At 40.5% G+C, this 21,254-nt stretch overlaps 1 protein-coding gene across 1 annotated transcript in view; it reads right to left on the bottom strand.

Annotated features, from left to right (window-relative positions):
* Positions 1 to 21,254, bottom strand: part of LOC144480034 (uncharacterized) — a 42,702-nt gene that overhangs the window by 8,638 nt on the left and 12,810 nt on the right. Inside the window, exons 3-13 of the mRNA XM_078199187.1 lie at positions 18,989 to 19,141; positions 18,375 to 18,515; positions 16,154 to 16,315; positions 15,071 to 15,115; positions 12,776 to 12,874; positions 8,896 to 8,985; positions 7,680 to 7,724; positions 6,313 to 6,408; positions 6,178 to 6,228; positions 1,632 to 1,727; positions 1,488 to 1,538 (exon numbers count right to left, since the gene is read on the bottom strand). Of these exons, the coding sequence (XP_078055313.1) occupies positions 1,488 to 1,538; positions 1,632 to 1,727; positions 6,178 to 6,228; positions 6,313 to 6,408; positions 7,680 to 7,724; positions 8,896 to 8,985; positions 12,776 to 12,874; positions 15,071 to 15,115; positions 16,154 to 16,315; positions 18,375 to 18,515; positions 18,989 to 19,141 (1,029 nt within the window). The remainder of the gene's footprint in view (positions 1 to 1,487; positions 1,539 to 1,631; positions 1,728 to 6,177; positions 6,229 to 6,312; positions 6,409 to 7,679; positions 7,725 to 8,895; positions 8,986 to 12,775; positions 12,875 to 15,070; positions 15,116 to 16,153; positions 16,316 to 18,374; positions 18,516 to 18,988; positions 19,142 to 21,254) is intronic.

Below are 21,254 nucleotides of genomic sequence, written 5' to 3' on the forward strand. Positions count from 1 at the left end.
CCACCGGGCACCCTGACACTGTCAACCTGGCACACTGGCAGTGCCCACCAGGCAGTGCCCATCGGGTGAGAAAGCTGTGCGCTCTGCAACAGTGATCGCATGGGGACATGCTGCGCGTCATGCAATAGAGATCGTTGGGGGGTTGCTGCACATTCTGCAACCGACGATCGTCCGGTCCGTGCACAGGGAGGGTGGGGACTTGGCTGCAGAGCCCTGTAATAGCGGAGGGAGGGAAGCAGATGGCCCGTGTGTGGGGTGGCAATCAGTCCAGGGACGTGGGGGAAGCTCCACGATGGGGATGGGGGGGGGGCAGAATCAGCCACGAGGGCCAACTATAGCTGAAGGAGGCAGTGAATGAGAGCTCTCCGTGTTCACAGACATAGAGATCTGAACATGCGCAATGGCGCTCTCTGCTGCTATATGCCAGCTTTCAGTAAGTTTAGGCCCTGTTCTCCCCCAGCTGGCGAAAAACAGATTTGGCTTCATTTTTTTGACAGAGTGAGGTAAGATTCCATTTTAAACTCGCCCAAAACCACAGCACGATTCTCTCCCATCTTCACTCTGAGCAAAATAGTACACATCCCATCCAGATCGATGACTTACCCACTTTAAATATTAGCAGCCTCTCCAATACATCCTCTTTATTTTTATTTCACCCACCATTCTTATAACCTCCCTATTTACTGTAGCCTTATCAATGTCTTCTTCCTTGGTAAACACCGATGCAAAGTTCTCATTTTGTATTGCAGTAAGCCAAGTCTCAGTTGGAGAATTGTGCCCAATTCTGAGCAGCACACTTTCAGCAGAATGTGAAGGCTTTGGGGAGGATACAAAAGAGATTTGCTGGATAGATTCCAGGGATGAAGGATTAAAATTACTTTGGCAGCTTTGTTAAGAGCAGACAGAGAAGGCTGGATGTGCTTACAAACATGAAGGATTTAGGTGGAGTAAATATGAAAAACTGTTTCCAGTGATTGAAGAGTTGATAATTGGGCAACAGATTTAAGGTGATTGATAGGTGATAAAGAATTTTTTTAAACGCAGTGAGTGGTTATGATTTAAAAAGCATTGCCTGATAGGGTGGCAGATAAAGATTCAATGGTAGATTTCTAAAGGGGATTGGATACATATTTGAACTAAAAGAAAATGACGAGATGTGGAGAAAGAACAGGGAATGGGACTAACTGAATTGCCTCTGAAAGAGTTGGCGTAAAATCAATGGACCAATTGGCCTCCTGCAATACATTATGAAAGAGCAAGAACTTGGGAGGCACATCAGGAATAATATTGAGATTTAGAGAGGTAGATGTAATCCATATAAAACATATTTAGGAGGAAGACACATCATTCTCATCCACCTGAATTGATTTGTTACGCATTGTTCAGAGTGTACAAGTAGATTTTAAAGAGATAGTGACCATTTTGAAAATTGTGTTCTTATCAGTGACATTTATGAATATTGTGGAAATATATTTGTATCAACATACCATTTGTCTCTGTGTTGTTTTCAGTTGAATTGTGGGGATTGCTGTAAATTGCTGAAAAGTGAGAAAATTGAATTAAAATATCACAGCCATGAGAATTGTACTTTTTAAAAGAAAATAAGTTTGTTTTATTAACAGCTAACTTACAAGTGAAGGAGTCTGCTTTATTCTGGGAGGTGCTTTGTTGAATCTCTGTGATAAGTAGCTCTGTGCTGGCTGTTGAGTTTACATTTGTCTCGCTTTCTGCAGGTGGGAAAAAAACATCAGAGATCAACCCAAAAAGAAGTGGCAAATGTTTTTAAACAAATCATTTTTTTCTTGAATAAACCTATAAAAATGTTAGTTTGGGTCAGTTGGTAGCACTTTACATTCAGGAATTAAAAGTTGTGGGTTAGTACCCGATACCAGATTTTAACTCCTAATATTAGCTGACATTTCAGTGTTTTACCGAGTGTGTTTTGTGTTGTCAAATGTACAATCTTTTGGATTTTAAACCAAAGTTCCATCCTTTCAGATGGACTTAAGAGGCCTTATTGCACTTTTCCAAAGAAGATCAGAGACTTATAGTGTCCTAACATTAATCCCTCAGCTGACACCACTTAAAGCACAAAAACAAAATACTGCAAATGACTGGAAATATGAAATAAAAACAGAAAATACTGGAAAAGCTCAGCAGGTGTGACAGAATCTGTGGAGAGTGAAACAAAGTTAACATTTTGAATCCATGCAACTTCTTCAGAGCTTAAAGCAGAATATTTGCGATTCATTTCATTCTGCTTTTGGGATCTTGCTTATCACAAATTAGCTGACGATTATCTATGTAAAAGCAGCAAATACACTTCTAAAAGTAATTAATTGGCTGGGGAATACTTTGAAATGTCTTGGAGATATATAAGGTGCTATATCAATACAATCTTTTCTTGCCTAGGATGATACTTTAATGCAATGCTGAGGGATGCTGCATTGTTGAAACTATGATCCTTTAGACCAAATAATTGCCTGTTCTGGAAGCTCAGGTGAGTGCTAAGATCTCATCAACCTATTCAGTCAACAGCATCAAAAGAACAGATTTATTGAGAGTTTGTCATTATTAATATTCATGAATCATCCTTATGAAAATTGGCTGCCTTCTGTGTCAATGTAACAACAGTTGCCACAATTTAAGTGGTAAGTGATTTGAAATGCTAAGCAGAAATGCAAGTATTGTTATTTAATACTATTGAACTGTTTTTCCTCTTGTTTCAGCTACGGTGGCAGTACTGTGAAAAGAGGCAGTCCCTAATATTGGTAACTGGAACACTTCATGAATTTTTCATCACTCTGACAAAAGAGACAGTGCATTGAACATACAGTACGTAAATACAATATTGCATAACAGCCACAACTAAACCCAAAACACCACTACTATCATGTAAGAAATGGACAACCTTTTTCCAACCAAAAACTTCAACTTCAAAACCAATAAATTCCTATATTAAAGAAAAATGACAGGAGATATTTTAAAATGGAGAATAGAAAACTCCTCCTTTTCTCACTAAATTAGGCACTTAAAATTGCAAAAATATACAGTTTTGACAAGTACAATTTATTTTGGGCCATTATAGAGAAAAAAGCAGGAATTCTGCTGTATTAAACAAGTAAACACCTCTTCTTGAGTCTTAAATTTTCTATTGATATATAGGTCATTGTAATGTGGGCATTATTTAATATGCATGTTGCAGATAATGCAAAAAGTACCAGGATCTGATTTGTTTTCCATTTGCAAGCGCCAAAGAACTCCAGCTTAGATATGACGACTACTTTTAGACAGGACTAAAAACAGTCAGCAGATGGTATTCTATAACAAATGTCACAACTGTTATGCCATTTCTAGGGACACTAGTATAGTGCATATGTTACAGGATTATTAATCCAGAAACCTGGGCTAATGAACTGTAGGCATGAGTTCAAATCCCACCATTACATTTGGAGATTTAAATTCAATTAGTTAAATAAATCTGGGATAAAAAGCCAATAATAGTGATGGTTACCAAGAAACTGCTAGATAGTGGTAACAATCCACCTGACTCACTAGTGTCCTCGAAGGAAGGAAATCTGTCACTTTAGCAATCAGGAATGTGGTTGACTCTTATCTGCCCTTTGAAATGGCCAAGCAAACCACTCACAGTTGTAACAAATCGCTGCAAAACAAAACTCTCAGATTGCAATGGTTCAAGAAGGCAGTTCACCACCACCTTCTCCAGGGCGATTAGAAATTGTCAATGAAACCCATATCCTATGAATGAATAAAGTTTGTTCTCCATTCTAGAGTATATTTTGTCTCTGATTGAATTGTAATTTAAAAATAAAATCTTTGTGCATAAAAACATTTTATTCCAGACCTGAATGAAAATTACATGAACAAATCCTGTGCTCCTTTTAATTGTTTTACAGACATGACGTGTCTGGTGTTGACACTGCCACTCTCACGCTACCTGATTTCTATATGGCTGATGCCTTCATTTTCTTGTTCCAGTTTTTGTTTAATGAACCAGTCAAGATTATCTGATAGCTGTATCACTTTAAGTGAACTTTCCACTGTAAGCAGAATTCAATCCACACAAATGCTTTATCATTAATGAGACTTGAGGATGCAATTTCAGATTATCACAACTGTCTATTTTTAAATTATCAGGTGGTGTGATGCCACATTACATTGAAATGCTATTGTGAAATGGCATCAAGTCGGAGAATTTGGCCTCACGCTTATTATTTCTCACATTGTAAGTGGCTTGCAGTCAAAAAGAGGTTGGACTGCAGAGAACTGTCACCAGCCAGAACACAAAGGGAAAATAAACAGGCTGAACCACCCGAGATAGCTCTTGCACCACCTAGTGGCCACCTAGTGAGTAACCTTATAGAAACATGGGGTGAGATTTAAAGGGCCCATTCGCTGGGGGTGCAAATCCCGTTATGGCCACCAAATCTCATGAGAGGACCAAAATGGGATTTGCGCCAGCAAAATCTAATTTGAGATCTTCTTCATCCCCCTGCTGGTGATGTAATCTGAACGTCAACCTGATTTACATGAATCGGGGAGGCACGGTGGCACAGTGGTCAGCACTGCTGCCTCATAGCGCCAGGGACCTGGGTTCAATTCTGGCCTCAGGTCACTGTCTGTGTGGAGTTTGGACATTCTGCCTGTGTTCTGCGTGGGTTTCCTCCGGGTGCTCCGGTTTCCTCCCACAGTCCAAAGATGTGTGGGTTAGGTTGATTTGGCCACGCTAAATTGACCCTAGTGTCGGGGGGGGATTGGCAGGGTAGATATGTGGGGTATGGGAACAGGGCCTGGGTGGGACTGTGGTCGGTGCAGACTCGATGGGCCAAATGGTTTCCTTCTGCACTGTAGGGATTCTATGAATGCTATGAATTTAAATAATTTAAAATATAATTAAATGACTTTCGTCATATTGTCTGGCCCTGTGGAATACACCCTTTCCCCACCATGGCGGCCTGGTGTCACACCGATGTGATTCACTAATGGTTTTCAAAAACAATCAGTTGAGAGGGTCATGTGTGCGGAGGTATCTGGAGGCCCAGGGGTTTCACTGTATAATTCGCCCTTGCAATACGCACTAGCTGTGGCATAACCCAGTGATGTACAAAAGTTTACAATAACTTCCCTGATTTTGAACTCTACATCTCTATTTATAAATTATGCTTTTTAACAGTCTTACCAACTCATCCTACCACCTTGAACGATGTAATATGAGCCACCAGGTTCCACTTCATTCAACAAAGAAATATTACTGGACTTATGTTTTCCTTGATAGCAGTGAGGTGTTTTTATATTACAGTGGTACAGGTGATGGGAGATGTGCAAGTTGCACTTCATAATAGAGAGGGCCCCACACTTGGTGAACTGACAGTAATGGCAGCCCATGGACATCTATGAAAGTGCCATCAGATTGAGCTTTCTCGTCCATTGCATTTTCATTGATATGACAGCAAGGTCCCTATGTTGCTGAAGAATCCAGTATGACTTTAAAAATAAAGAGAAGAGAGTAACACATGGAGGCTACTCTCTCCAGAAGGATTTTGACAGTAACTTCATTGCAGTGTTAATGTAAGCTTACTTGTGACTAATAAATAAACTTTACTTAACTAGGCCAAGTAAAAGCATCCTTTGGTCTGTCTGCTCTTGAAAAATAGTGATAGTCTCAGACAAGTACACACAATAAAACAACAGCTCAATAGAAAAGGGTGAACATAATGGAATATAAATAATATATCAGGTACACATTTAAGTGGAGCTGAATACATGAGTAGATGTTAAACAAACTTATTGTTACCCACATAATAAAAGTAATAGAGCATTCGATTTATAACAAAAAGAGAAAATGCTGGAAAATCTCAGCATTTCTGAAAGCGTCTGTGGAGAGAGATTAGAGCCAATGGCCGGAATGTTACCACTGTTCACGCCAGCGGGATTTTCCCACCCTGCCGCAGTGAACGGAGATTTGGTTGGAACGCCAAATTATCCGACCTCGCTGCAACGGGAGAGTGGCGTGAATGGGCAGTAAGATCACACCCAATGTTTCGAGTCAGAACCCTTTGTCATTTGCATTAACATTTGCCTTCCTTTCCACAAAATGCATGGCATTTTTTTAAAAATTGAGAGAGAGCAGGTTTGCTTCACATGGTGATTACGTACCATCTGATTCTGTGGTGCTTTCAGTCAAATTGTGGGGATGGTTTGTATCAGCTGAAAGATAAGAAAATCAGGTCAAGGAAGTTTCAAAGCAATAAGATAATTGTATTTCTTTCTCAATAAAATATTTTCACTTACAGGCGGGTGAGTCTTCTGTAATCTGGAAGGTGCTTTGATCTGTTGTGGATATTTCTGTGTTGGATGTTGAGTTTAGACTGGATTCTGTCTCACTTTCTTTTGGTGGAGAGAAAATCAGGTATTAGAAGTGAATTAAAGGATGTTGCATTCTTCAAATAAATAACTTTATTTCATATAAACTTATATCATCTATTGGTATACTTAGTTAGTAACATCCTGAAAGTTATAGTTTGAAGCAAAAGGTAGCAGGGAATTCAAGCAAGAACCCATAACAAATTTTTAAAAATCTATTTTATAATATTAGAACAGTAACATTATCTTGCAAGGTCTTGGGGATAGTGTCCCTGTCTCTGAGTCAGGAGCTGTGGGTTCAAGTCCCACTCCAGGACTTGATGGCCAAGGAAGGTGCATTCCTTAGTCAGAACATGGCTGAGCAGCAGCAAGTTGTAAATTCCTCCAGCATGCACCAATAGCAGGTGGTACGCTTGAGAGAATAATTAAATAAACTGGAGCCTCCACCATCACTATCCATAGCTCCAAGTTACAACAGCTAAGAGATTATGTTGCCACAATAACTTGGACCCTTGGAGAGTGGATTTGTCCAGTTGGCTGGAGAGCTGGTGTGGATCAGTTTGGTGCCAATCCCCGTTTCGGCTGGGGTGAATTTGGGACCTGCCTCTTTACCCTTTACCTGTGATGGAGGTTGTGACACTGGATTGGATCTGCCTTCAGGCAGATTACTCAAGAAAAAGATCGTTGTTACAGAACATGTAGGTCTTCTTAAATTTAATTATATTAGATGTAAAACATGTTTTAGGCTGGGCATTCACTTCAGACCATAAATTAAATGGTATAATTTACAACAAATTCAGAAAGAGGAAGGTCACCAAAAATTGGAAAGCATTTCTAATGATTTTTAGAAGCCATATTTGATAGTTAGTTTCTGACAATATGTAAACGGGTGAACCATTTAGCCCCATCAAGCTGGTACTGCCAACTATTCAATGAGATCATGCCTGATAGGTGATCATACTACAGGTGACATTTTGCAATGCTGGGTTGGATTTGAGACATCTGTAAGTTCTCCTCCAAGTCACAAACCAAACAGTCCAGGCTTGGTAATATATTGCCGTTTCCTCAGCATCACTGGATCAAAATCTCAGAACTCCTAACCTAAAAGTGCTGTACCTACACTACATGAATTGCACTGGTTCAAGAAGGTGGCAGTGGACAATTAGGGATGGAAAATGAACGCTGGTTTTGCTAGCAATGCCCACGTCTTATTAATAAAAACGTTCTTGTATGGAAGTCTTTGAAAATTTGCTCTGTGCATAATTACTGCTAACTGCTTCAACTTAATCACTTACCATTTGGAAACAGCATCGGATCTTCTGTCGATGTGAAGAAGTCATCTGTTAAATTAGAAAATGAATAAGTTTACATACACATTGTTTCAATAAATTTCTACTTCTGTTTATATTTTGTATTACAAATCTACTAGTTAGACACAATAAATTCATTACTTTATGTTTCCTTTTGTGAGTATTTTCCAAAAGTATTTACATTTCTGATTTATTCAGGCATGTCTCCTTTTAAAAAGAACAAAGAACAGTGCAGCACAGGAGCAGGCCCTTCGGCCCTCCAAGCTACGCCGATCACTTTGTCCTAACCGCTTGTATCCCTCTGTTCTCCGTCCGTTCATGTGTCTACATGTCATGTGAGTTACATTTTTGTTGCTAGTCTGGATTCTGAGTATTATTCTGTCATCAACTTATTGGTTTGGTTTCAATAAATTCGACTTGTCCAAGTACTTAAATATTATCAGCCCTAGTGTGACAAGAGTAAATGTTTAGACTGGACCAAATTTGATTTTGTGAATTGTATTCAACAACTGAGGTCAGAATTCTTGAACTTGTCTACATAAAACAATTTATTTCTTTATTGCTTCATTGCTTATAACTGGTGTCACCAGATTTGTCCACCATTTTCAGTGTACAATAAGACCAATAAGTGAAGTAATTGACATACTTAAGAAAAACCTAGAAATCTCCATTTAACAACTGTCTCTCCTAATTGTTAGTAATTGCAATCAGAATCTCATCTGCAAAGTAATCACAATATAATGAGGTGCCAATAGCTGAAACGGTTGGAGACTTGATTTTACCCGAAATCAGTAGAGCGTTTTAAATTGGTAAATAGAAAGTAAGTATTTATTTCATTGCCCCAAATATTCCAATGTGTTTAATACAGAAAATTGGATAGAATTGTATAGATACCATTCGTCTCCTTGGGTCTATGCCAATGTTTATGCTTCATAAGAGCCTCCTTCTACCTTACTTCATTTCATTCTATCGGCAGATCCTTCTGTTTTTTTCCCATTCATGTATCTAAGTAGCTCCTGGTAGCAGGTTGCAGATTCTTAGCACTCTCTGGTAAAGAAGCTTCCATTGAATTTCTTATTCAATGCATTAATTACTTTATGGCCCTGTGGTTTGGATTCATCCATGTTATAAGTTGGATCTTTTTAGTTGACTCTTGCGAATGTCTAGCACCCATTTTTACTGAAACAAGGAAAACACTCACAATTGGAATCTTGGGTGCTGTTCTCCACCGTGCCTGTTTCAGGTTGCTCAATGTCAGCTGTTGACTCTGGGATGAAAGTTGTGGCAATGTCTGGTCATAAAACAATTGAGTAGAGGTTGAAGTAAACAAGAAGAATAAAGTAGCATCATTCATTGGTTATTGAAAACAGTGCAGTGGTTGCTGCTAGCACAATGAGTTGCTGATCAAGTATACTGTTTGATTTGATTTGATTTATTGTTGTCACATGCATTAGTATACAGTGAAAAGTATTGTTTCTTGCGCGCCATACAGACAACGCATCCTTACATAGAGAAGGACAGGAGAGGGTGCAGAATGTAGTGTTATAGTCACAGTTAGGGTATAAAGAACGATCAACTTAATATAAGGTAGGTCCATTTAAAGGTCTGATGGCAGCAGGGAAGAATGGAAGCATTGTTACAGAGTTTAAAAGTTAAAGTAGAGTTTTAAAGCATAGAACGAGAGTAAAAGATAGAATTAGAGGGTATGCTGGGCACAGCTTGCAAGAAGTTGCCACGTTCCGGCGCCATCTTGGACATTAATAATGTCAAACAGAAGTGTTTGGATCTTGATTCCGGCAATTGCACAATCTGATTTTGGAAGCTAAGTGAAATAGGATAAAAACAATTCCCAAGGAGGATAGTGATCAGAAAGAAAATCAAACAACAGGTCTAACTGTTTCCTCCTGAAACACCTCCCAATGGCATATTAAGAACGTCAGTGATAGAGGGCTTTCACAGATTGTCTGTCACCCTCATTGTGGAATGATGGAAGGATCTTAAGGTTTTGAGATAAAGAAAGATCTTAAATAGATTTAAATTTTTTTTAAAGTGAAAATGTTAATATGCACCCTGGAGATTATTGGTAATGAATAGGCAGAAAATGGGTAATTCCTTTCTGTTGCTATTATGATAGTGTGGATTAACTCCATTTAACCACTAGGTGGAGCATTTTAGGTGAAAGGATAGTTTCAGCGCAAGAAAGCATAGCTTAAGTGGGCTGAAAAATAATCTCATGGCCGGTGGACGTAGGACTACCTTTTCTGCCTGCAAATCCCTTGCAGCCAGTAATCAGTCCAGAGTAGGACGAATGCTATAGAAATGAGAGCACAGGGCATATTAACTCTGTACCCACACATCTGTAAGAAGTCTCACAACACCAGGTTAAAATCCAACAGGTTTATTTGGTAGCACAAGCCACTAGCTTTCGGAGTGCTGCTCCTTCATCAGGTAAGTGGGAGTTCTGTTCACAAACAGGGCATATAAAGACACAAACTCAATTTACAAAATAATGGTTGGAATGCGAGTCTTTGCAGGTAATCAAGACTTGATACCATTATCAAATGGTATCAAATTTCTCTTTCCTCAGCCATTAGGTGGAATATTTGAGGTTAATGTCTCAATTCAGAAAATATAATGACTAAGAGAAACTGCAATCCTGTGGGAGCTGAAAACCAGAATAGATTTTGCCGTTCTCTCGTTCTCTGAACTAAAAAGGTGATGATCAACAGGCTTTGCTGCCATGATAGAGCATTTTTCAATAATTAAATAAAGTATTGTTTTCTGCACTATTTCTAACAATAGCCAAAATCTCCCTGTGTTGCATTGGTTTCCTCTGAGTGCTCCGATTTCCTCTCACACTCCAAAGGTGTGCAGATTAGGTGGGTGGATTGACCATACTAAATTGCCCCTTAGTATCCCAAGGCATGTAGGTTAGATGGATTAGCCATGGTAAATATGTGGGGTTATGGGGATAGGGTGGTGGAGAGGACCTGGGTAATCATAGAATCCTACAGTGCAGAAGTAGGCCATTTAGCCTATCGAGTCTGCACCGACCACAATCCGACCCAGGCCCCATCCCCATAACCCCATGCATTTACCCTAGCTAGTCTTCCTAACACTAAGGGGCAATTTAGCATGGCCAATCCACCTAATCCACACATCTTTGGACTGTGGGAGGAAACCGGAGCACGCGGAGGAAACCCACACAGACATGGGGAGAACGTGCAGACTTCACACAGACAGTGACCCAAGAACTGAGGCAGCAGTGCTAACCACTGTGCCACCGTGCCGCCCCAAGATACTCTGTCAGAGAGTTGGTGCAGACTCGATGGGCTGAATGGCCTCCTTCTACATGGTATACATGGGGAGGTAGTAAATTGGATTAGACACTGGCTCAATTCAAGAAGCCAGAGAGTGGTTGTGGAGGATTGCTTCTCTGAGTGGAGGCCTGTGACTAATGGTGTGCCACAGGGATCGGTGTTGGGTCCATTGTTGTTTGTCATCTATATCAATGATCTGGATGATAATGTGGTAAATTGGATCAGCAAGTTTGCTGATGATACAAAGATTGGAGGTGTAGTGGACAGTGAGGAAGGTTTTCAAAGCTTGCAGAGGGATTTGGACCAACTAGAAAAATGGGCTGGAAAATGGCAAATGCAATTTAACATAGACAAGTGTGAGATATTGCACATTGGAAGGACAAACCAAAGTAGAACGTACAGGGTAAATGGTAGGACTCTGAAGAGTGCAGTTGAACAGAGGGATCTGGGAATACAGGTACAGAATTCCCTAAAAGTGACGTCACAGGTGGATAGGGTCGTAAAGAGTGCCTTTGGTACATTGGCCTTTATAAATCGGAGTATCGAGTATAAAAGTTGGAGTGTTATGGTAAGGTTAGATAAGGCATTGGTGAGGCCGAATTTGGAGTATTGTGTACAGTTTTGGTCACCTAGTTACAGGAAGGATGTAAATAAGATTGAAAGAGTGCAGAGAAGGTTCACAAGGATGTTGCCGGGACTTGAGAAGCTGAGTTACAGAGAGAGATTGAATAGGTTGGGACTTTATTCCCTGGAGCGTAGAAGATTGAGGGGAGATTTGATAGAGGTGTATAAGATTTTGATGGGTATAGATAGAGTGAATGCAAGCAGGTTTTTTCCGCTGAGGCTAGGGAAGAAAAAAACCAGAGGGCATGGGTTAAGGGTGAAAGGAGAAAAGTTTAAAGGGAATATTAGGGGGGGCTTCTTCACGCAGAGAGTGGTGGGAGTGTGGAATGAGCTGCCGGATAAAGTGGTAAATGCGGGGTCACTTTTAACATTTAAGAAAAACTTGGACGGGTTCATGGATGAGAGGGGTGTGGAGGGATATGGTCCAAGTGCAGGTCAGTGGGACTAGGCAAAAAATGGTTCGGCACAGACAAGAAGGGCCAAAAGGCCTGTTTCTGAGCTGTAATTTTCTATGGTTCTTTTCTATGGTTCTACACTGTAAGGGGTTCTATGATTTTCCATAATTGTTTGCAGCTGGGATTTTCTGGTGCCGCTGAAAGTGAAAGGAGTTTTGGTTAAAACGTCAAATTTTCCCTTCTCGCTCACAACCGCCATGGACCAGACCGGAGAATCCCACTCACTGACTTTGGTAGCAAATAACTGAATTTCACATCACTGTACCCCCACTTCCTCATCTGGTGTAATATGGTGAAAAGTGTCAGTATACATTCACTATCTGTCATTTAAAATGAGACAACGAATTACCATCTATCACTGGTAAAATCAATAGCAAAAGAAAAATACTTGCATGGTCACTTAAAGCCAATAATTTCTGTTCCTTTTTGTTTACATACTTTTTTGTGAATTTTGTGCCCAAAAGTGACGTAGAATGAAGTTGAGAAATGGGACACTTCCCACTATCAGTTTCAAGCATTTTGAGGTCAGGCAGAGAAGTTAGATGGAAGTGACACATTTGAGCGGATTTGTCAGGTTAGTCGTGCCAAGTATGGAGTGGATTGTGCTGATGGCACAATATCCACCGAGAACCAAAGTGAATTTAAGCAAACGCATTCTGCTTTTACAAATCTGTAAACTCACAGTTGGCTGTGGGAACATCTTCTGTGCTGTTTTCCTGAGTGACTAATTCAAATAATTCACTGGTGCTTGCTGATTCTGGCACGGAGGTTGTGTTCATTTCTGATCATAAAAGCAAAATAGTTAATTAGCTAATGAATATTTAGTTGCCCATCACTAATATTAGGCGTAAACAGAAAATAAAGCCTGCAGAAACAAAATAATATAATATGCTATTTCTTTAACTCGAACTGTTCACAAAACAATAATTAAACTGTTGGGGTGACAGAATGTTCTGTACATAGACATCCTGCTGGCCCTTTAAACCAACAGGTGCACAGTAGGTTTGAACTGTGACCTGCCAATGGGATAGGCTCATTTAAATATTTGGAGTAGGTGCTCACACCTATCGAAGGGCAGCAGAAGTCTTTATTTCTCAAGGAATGGAGGAACATCAGCTAGGAATTATTTTTTTTTCATTCAAGGAACCTTTGTAAAACCCACAATAGGATTTATATCTGCCCTCTTTTAAGATTGGATAGCCTAGTGGTTAGGATTTAGTACTAGCAGGTCAATGGTTGTGAGTTCAGATTGCACCTTGGTCGGTTATGAAATGAATTCAGTGCCCCTTGGGAAATGGAAGCAGTTGGATGATTGTAAAAACCCAATGGTTTGCTATAGTCCTTCAGGATAGAGACACTACCATCCTTATCTGCGCTAACCCAATCTGACTTCAGTCCTATAACTACATTGTTGTTTCTTCTTCCATGCCTAGTGAGGAACACATTTCTTGTTGCTTTAAGTGTCGCAGTCCATGCTTTGGGTCTTTCTGTAACAGAGGTCCTTGTTATTGTAGGCAAGCCATTAGCCTGATTTATATAATCTGACCAAGAAAACTAACTCAATCTGATGTGTGGACATTGTCACTTCAGCCCCACTTTATGCCAGTACGCTGCTAGATGTCAACTCAATATTCGGAGATCAAACCCCTCATTTCTGTTCACTGTGCTTTTCTGAATGGTCCTCAAACCAATAATCTTCTTACTTGGAGACAGGAGTGCTACCAGTGAGACGCGTCTCACTCCCTTCCACAATGTTGTTTATTCAAGTCCTTAAGAGTGACCGGGCACAGACAACAAATGCTGCCCATATCCCAGGAACAAATTGGGGGACAAAAGGTCTGAACAGAGCAAACCTGTTGGAGTTGCTAGGGCTTCTGGGAACACCCCATAGAACCCAACACTATCTGTGATCTCAGGGGGTAGGTTAATGAAATTCCTTCGTGCCATGGAATGAAAATTGAGTACCAAAAGCTAGAGAATCCAAGCTTTGCTGCAAATTGTTCCTCAGTTTACCCTGCTGCAAGAATTTCTGCTCTGAGATTTATTATTGTGCCTTTGGGTGTTCAGACAAGAGTACAATTTTAGGTCTTAGAGCAGAAAAAGACTGTTCTCTGAAAGAACGTATTTAGTTCAATTCCTTTCCTTTCACTTTTTAAAATGGCTATCCAAATTATTTTTTAAAACATGGATTCTACTTCACAACAGGTAGGGCATTCCCATGTCTTAACAGCGCAAAAATTCTCCTATCTGTTCCTTTTGTTGTTCTCATAATTTTAAATTTATGTTTTCTACTTACTAACTCCCAAACCAGTGAAAATAGTTTGTCCCTATTTAACTTCTCAAAAACCTCTTCACTCTCCCTCTCCACATCCAACAAACTATTCACTCTCCTAACCATCTTTTGATCTCCACCCTGATCTCCTCCATCTCACTCTTTCCCCTTTCCTTCCCTCTGTTTCCTTCACTGAATCCTCTCCTGCCTTGATTTTCATCCCCCCCCCACCTTATGTTGCCTCCTCAATCTCACTCCTCCTACCTCTCCCACCACCGTCTGGGTCCAGTTATCTTTGGCATGTTCTGATGTGTACTTAGCCTTAATCATGAGATCCTATGAAATCATCTAGTATCTTAAAAAAGTAATATTGTCAACTTCTCCCCGCTGCTCCCCAGAGCATGAAATAAAGACTTTTTTTTATAAGTCTGTGTGGGTTTTTGCAAGGATTGCAACATAGGAGTGGATAGTCTCACTTGACATTTCCCCTGCGTCACTCTTTGAGCCTGTGCTGCTGAGCGACTGAGCTCAGAGTGGGCTGGATGCAATAAAGAGGCCTGCAGACATATATATTTTCAATCTGCACCCACATTACCACAGGTGGTGGCGGTGGGGGAGGTGTGTGCGCAAATCAGCCACATTGAAGAGTGGGGGATGGTGGGGAAAATGTTGAAATTCGTCATTCAGTTTGAAACAAAAACTCACCATTTGCAGTTTGAGTGTATGATTCGGTTTGTCCAAGGGAATTGTCTGTTATAAACAAAAAACAGTAATAATATACAGGTTATAGAGATAAAATATCGATTGCTTTTTAAAAAGTTATATTTGGTAAATATTTCACATGTGACGGAGCTGATGATTTCATTGCTGCTGGTCTCTGACATTTGAAACATGTCTTTGAATTTCACAGTGCTTTTGCTAATTATACCCATTATACATGCTGATGTATATGCTGCTGTGAGAGAAGATAGGTTAACACAGCTTGAAACAGCACGCAGAATGAATCCAGTCTCTCACTAAATCCCTCACTAATAAAAGATACAGAAGTCTGAGGTCACGTGCCAACCGACCCAAGAACAGCTTCTTCCCTGCTGCCACCAGACTTTTGAATGGACCTATCTCGCCTTAAGTTGATCTTTCTCTACACCCGAGCTATGACTGTAACACTCCATTCTGCACTCCCTCGTTTCCTTCTCTATGAATGGTATGCTTTGTATAGCGCGCAAGAAACAATACTTTTCACTGGTGGTAGTTGGGTAGGTAGTGGTTTAGTCATATTTTACCCCCACCCCCAGCCAAAAACGCCCAGCAAGGGTTCGGTATGCTAATGTGACAATACTAAATCAAATCAAATAAATTTTTTTTTGTTTATATCCAATTGGATCCAATCAAAGTCCAATTCAAAGTCTCAGCAAGTGAGACATTCCCGATCAAGCTGACAAGACAGGCTTCCCACTTCCTGTCTTGGGTTTGATCTACATGATCCAAGCTGATCGGAGCAGGCATTCAACCTTCTCCAAGGCTTGATCTCATTTGCATCTTAGCCAAAAGGCCAAGATACCGCTTCAAATCAAATAATTGCTGTGCTTACTCTGCATCAACAGGTAAAAATCACCAACATTTTACACATACACCCGCACATACACACGCACATACACACGCACATACACAGACACACACACACACGCACATACACAGACACAGACGCGCACACACACACACACACACACACACAGATATAAATCTAGGCACATTTAACATAATTATGATGATGAAGATTCCACTCACAGTTGTCATCAAACTTGTGGGTTGCTCTAAGAACCTTGTCCATTAGACCTTCGTGACGAACCAAACAGTCAACTCTGGATTCCTGGTCGTGTGCTTTGATCTTCAACATGCTGATTGTTGTAAACTTGAGCCCTTTGTTTTCTGGAACATATTCTGTGTGTCCTATGTTTTAAAAGAAACGGTTTAATGGAATTACTGAGAGTTATTAAGATGGTGTCTAACCCTTAAATACTGCAACTAGATTCTACTCATTTGCAGCACTTGTTCTGGACCTATAGCACCCCCTGCTGTAATATTCTTTATTTTTTTATCAACAGGAATTTGTGGCTAACATCAGTTGGAAACTGAAAGTCACACGCAGACATGTAAATCAACAGAAGCTTTTAAAGTTCACACATGTTTCCAAGTAATCATAAATAGGCCTGCACAAACAATATGGGCTGGATTTTATGAACCCTTGCTGGGTGTTTTTGGCTGGGGGTGGGGGTAAAATATGACTAAACCACTACCTACCCAACTACCACCAATTATATCCATAATACACTGGGTTGGCACAGAAATTAGCAGCCCCTCCCCATCCCTCTGTCATTTTTAAATACATAATTAACATGCAATGGAGCTTGTCAACAAGGCCAGTGACCTGAATAAGATGCTGCCCACATCATAAGGTTATTGGTATGGTCAGGGGAGCGAGATTCAGAGGCCATTTTGCATGGAAAATGTAGGAAGGGACAGGGTGCATCTTTTGGGGAGGGATGTTCCTGTGGTGCATCGAGATGTTACTCCACTCGTTGTATCTCCCTGCCCAGCCTTGAAAACCCACCACCCTGGTTAGCCTCCCCGATTCTGCTGAAGGGTCATCCAGCCTCGTTGGGGGGGAATTTTCTGGCTGTTCACGCCGGCAGGACTTTCTGGTCCCGCTGCAGTGAACGGAGATTTGGCTGAGTGCCAAATTCTCCCTCCTCACTGGCAGCGACAGCAGGGTGTGAACTGCCAGAAAATGCCATCTCTGTTCTCTCTCCCCAGGTGCTGTCAGACCTGCTGAGATTTTCCAACATTTTCTGTTTTGTTTCAGATTCCAGCATCTGCAGTAATTTGCTTGCATCCCTGATTCCTTACCGCTCTAAAAGCCCAGGATTTATCTTGGTCTGGAATCCATCGATACTCGCTGTAGGCCTCCTTGCAGACTCAGTAGCGCCTACTACTGAGCTCTAATGCTGCTGGAGTGACCAGCCCATCAGATTGGCTGGCAGTTCTCGAGGGCAAGACTTCCTCCCACTCAGCGAAGGATGTCCGACCTTCACCTTCTTGACTGTCAATCAGTGCAGCCCCAACTTTCCTTCTGGGATGGGGGTTTGTTTGCTCAATTACCCTCACCCCCACCTCCACCTCCCCGTCTCCCCCCATAAAATTTGGCCCACATCATTTAAGCTATTTAAAAACATATTTATTCTAACAACTGAGGTTGAGATACCAACCTGGACCTAGTACACTCTTTTCTCTGAATCAGAAGATTGTGGATAAAGTTTTTTCATTAGTGTCACAGGTAGGCTTACATTAACACTGCAATGAAGTTACTGTGAAAACCCCCTAGTTGCCACACTCCGGCGCCTGTTTGGGTAACACTGAGGTAGAATTTAGCACGGCCAATGCACCTAACCAGCACAGCTTTCGGACTGTGGGAGGAAACCAGGGCACCCAGAGGGAACCCACGCAGACACGGGGAGAACATGCCGATTGCACACAGTCAGTGACCAAAGCCGGAAATCGAACCTGGGTCTCTGGTGCTGTGAGGCAGCAGTGCCACCGTGCCATCCATACAACTATCAGGGAATATTGAGCACCCTTCGTCTAGATAAGAAAAGATTTAAGGGGAAACCTGGTAGAAGTCTTTAAAATTGTGCTGGGACAGATGTGGAAAAACTACCTCCACCTGTTTTCTTCCAGATGCTGAGTGACACATTTTAACTTTATTTCTGATTTTATTTCAGATATCCTGCATTTTAAAAAATTTGACTTGGTTCATGGATAACAGCTTAAATTGTGGAATTCTGGTTAAGACACAGAATATACAGCTATGATGGAGTCTGCCACCTCATCACTGCGCTGCTGATGGGAAGGCGATTTGTGCAAACGCGATAGGATTGAAAGAAAAAGTGAGGACACAGAAATAAAAATAAATATATAACAAAAGGGATTCAAACTCCTAAAAGTTCCTTACCATGTAACTCCAATCTGTTATTTAAGAGCCAGGTTATTTGGGGCTTTGGCTTGCTTCCCTTGGTGATACAACTGATCACTTTTTCCTCTCTCCCATTCCGAAAATGTGTGGTGATGTTCAGGACAGGAGGAGATGGTGGTGCTAGGGAGATAAGAAAAGATTTGCAACTGCTTTGAAATGCTGCATGAAAGAAAAAAACTTGCAAAATAATTAATATTTTCCTCAAAACTGGCTTTTATTTTGTTTTTATATCCAATTCAATCCAATCAAAGTCCAATTCAAAGTCTCATCAAGTGAGACATTCCCGATCCAAGCTGACAAGACAGGCCTTTCACCTCCTGTCTTGGGCTTGATCTACATGATCCAAGCTGATTGGAGTCAGCATAGCTCCTCCTCCAAGGCTTGATCATATTTGCATCTTAGCCAAAAGACTGAGATGGCGCTTTTAAAAATTGCTTCAAAAGAAGCCACAATGTAACCCTATGACTTCAACCAAGTACAGCATGTTGGTACTACACTTGATCTTAGCCAAAAGGCCACAAAACTGGCTTTTATTTCTTTCAATCAAAGGACAAAATAATATTACCGCTTTCTTATCCCTCGAATATACATACCTAAGACAGTGAGGTACACCTGTTTGGTCACTATTTGGTGGTCATAATATAAACAGGTATACATGCCGTCATCTTGCACTGTGGTATTGAGCAGAGTGACAATTAATTTTGCGTTCGAGTAATGCACTAATTTGTATCTTCTGTCCCTTAACCCTGTTGGAAAAAATAATTCCTTCATGATCTTTGTGATTAATATCCAAACAGTCATACATATCTCAGAGAATAAGAATGACCTGTCTTGATTTGATTTATTATTGTCACATGTATTGGATGCAATGAAAAGTATTGTTTCTGGAGCGCTATACAAACAAAAACATACCGTTCATAGACTACATAGGGGAGAAGTAAAGGAGAGGGTGCAGAGTATAGTGTTGCAGTTACAGATATGGTGAAGAGAAAGATCAGCTTAATATATAATAAATAATATAATGAATAATAAGATCAGCTTAATATATATAATAAATAATAATATTTAATAAAGATCTGCTTAATATATAATAGGTCCAATGTCTCATTGAAAGTTGGAACTTCAATATTGTAAAGTGGGAGAAAGTTATTTCTGTAGAATGTTTTATTACTTTTGAATGATATTTGTTCATCTTGTTCTTTGAGGACACCAATAGAAGTGAAAATGACATGTTTAAAAATGATGGTTGGTTGACGTGGAGACAGCTGGATACAAGATTTAGAAAGGATTAGAGGGATATGGGCAATCGGGACTAGCTGGGAGGGCCCATGGTTGGCATAGCCTGATTGGCCCAAAGGGCCTGTTTCTGTGCTGTATTGCTCTATGACTCTATTGCCGGAATTTTACTGGCACGCCCATCCCGATTCCGGGGCGGGCGAGACTCGCAGAACGGCATTCTCTGTTGGCCTTGGGTGGGATCTTACGAGCCTTGGGCGGGCGAGGTGGTAAAAATTACAGTGTATGACTCTAATATAGAGATAGTCTCCATTCCTAAAAGTAGCTATATTGTGTGCTGCAAACATCCCTCATTGTGCTCTACTCTTTGCTAACTAATCGTAGCATGCTCTGTCTCAACAAGGACTTGTTAACAGCTGGCGCCAGGTTTAGTTTTGCCTGCAAAAATCACGAGAAACAGAACAGAATACTATTAGTCTTATAAATGAACTGTGTTTACACTATCGCAATCACTGTTGAAACAAAAATGCAAAGTCCTGTGGATGCTGAAAATCTGATAAAAAAACGAAAGTGCTGGAAACATTCAGTAACTAGATCAGAATCAGTAACTAGAAAAGACATCTCAGATGTAAACCCTTCTTCAGAATGATGAAAGGTTTACGTCTGAAACATGAACTTGCCTGTTCCCTCCAAAGATGTTGGATGGCCTGTCAAGCATTTCTAACATATACTGTTACAGATAAGGGGCCTTTTGGCTGAGATCAAGTGTAGCACCAACATGCTGTGCTTGGTTGAAGTCATGAGGTTACATTTTAGCTTCATTTGAAGCAATTTTTAAAAGCGGCTTCTCGGCCTTTTGGCTAAGATGCAAATGAGATCAAGCCTTGGAGGAGAAGCTATGCCTACTCCAATCAGCTTGGATCATGTAGATCAAGCCCAAGACAGGAGGTGAGAGGCCTGTCTTGTCAGCTTGGGTCGGGAATGTCTCAACTTGTTGAGACTCTGAATTGAACTTGATTTGATTGAATTGGAATAAAAATACAAAAAAAATACGGGTTTAGAAATCTGCACTTCAAACATTTTTAACAATGTTTCATAAAAAGGCCACTCTAATTGAAGTAGTATAATCAAATATGACATGCATTTCTGTCATGGTGCTTTCAAGAAAAAGAAACCTTTAGAATAGATTGCAACACTATGTCATAATAGTAAGGAAGGGACTTCAAAAAAGGCAGCTAGTAGGGCGTTTTTGTGGGATAACAATGTGAATTCAAGCCCCCACTTTATTTCACTGGATCACAAAAGGCAGGTGGAGGGAAGAGAAACTCAGAACACTGGAGAATCATGTTGGACTCATGGATTTAAGTTCTGATTGGTGTTGATTTGTAAAATAACCAATTTTAATGTACATATCTTTGAAGAACATATATAACTTGGTTTCCAGATTACGCTTAAAGTAGATAATCATTTAACTATATCTAGAGTAAGCTACATGTGTCAGACCACAACAAAGTCTGTAGAGCTTGGACATTAGTTTCACAGGCTGTCTGACAGGAAAAGCTTAACCCAACAGACGCAGCACTCAGTGTCTATATGCAAAGTCTGCAAACTAAAGTCCTGGTC

Source organism: Mustelus asterias, chromosome 27, assembly GCF_964213995.1.
Source record: "Mustelus asterias chromosome 27, sMusAst1.hap1.1, whole genome shotgun sequence".
NCBI lineage: Eukaryota > Metazoa > Chordata > Chondrichthyes > Carcharhiniformes > Triakidae > Mustelus > Mustelus asterias.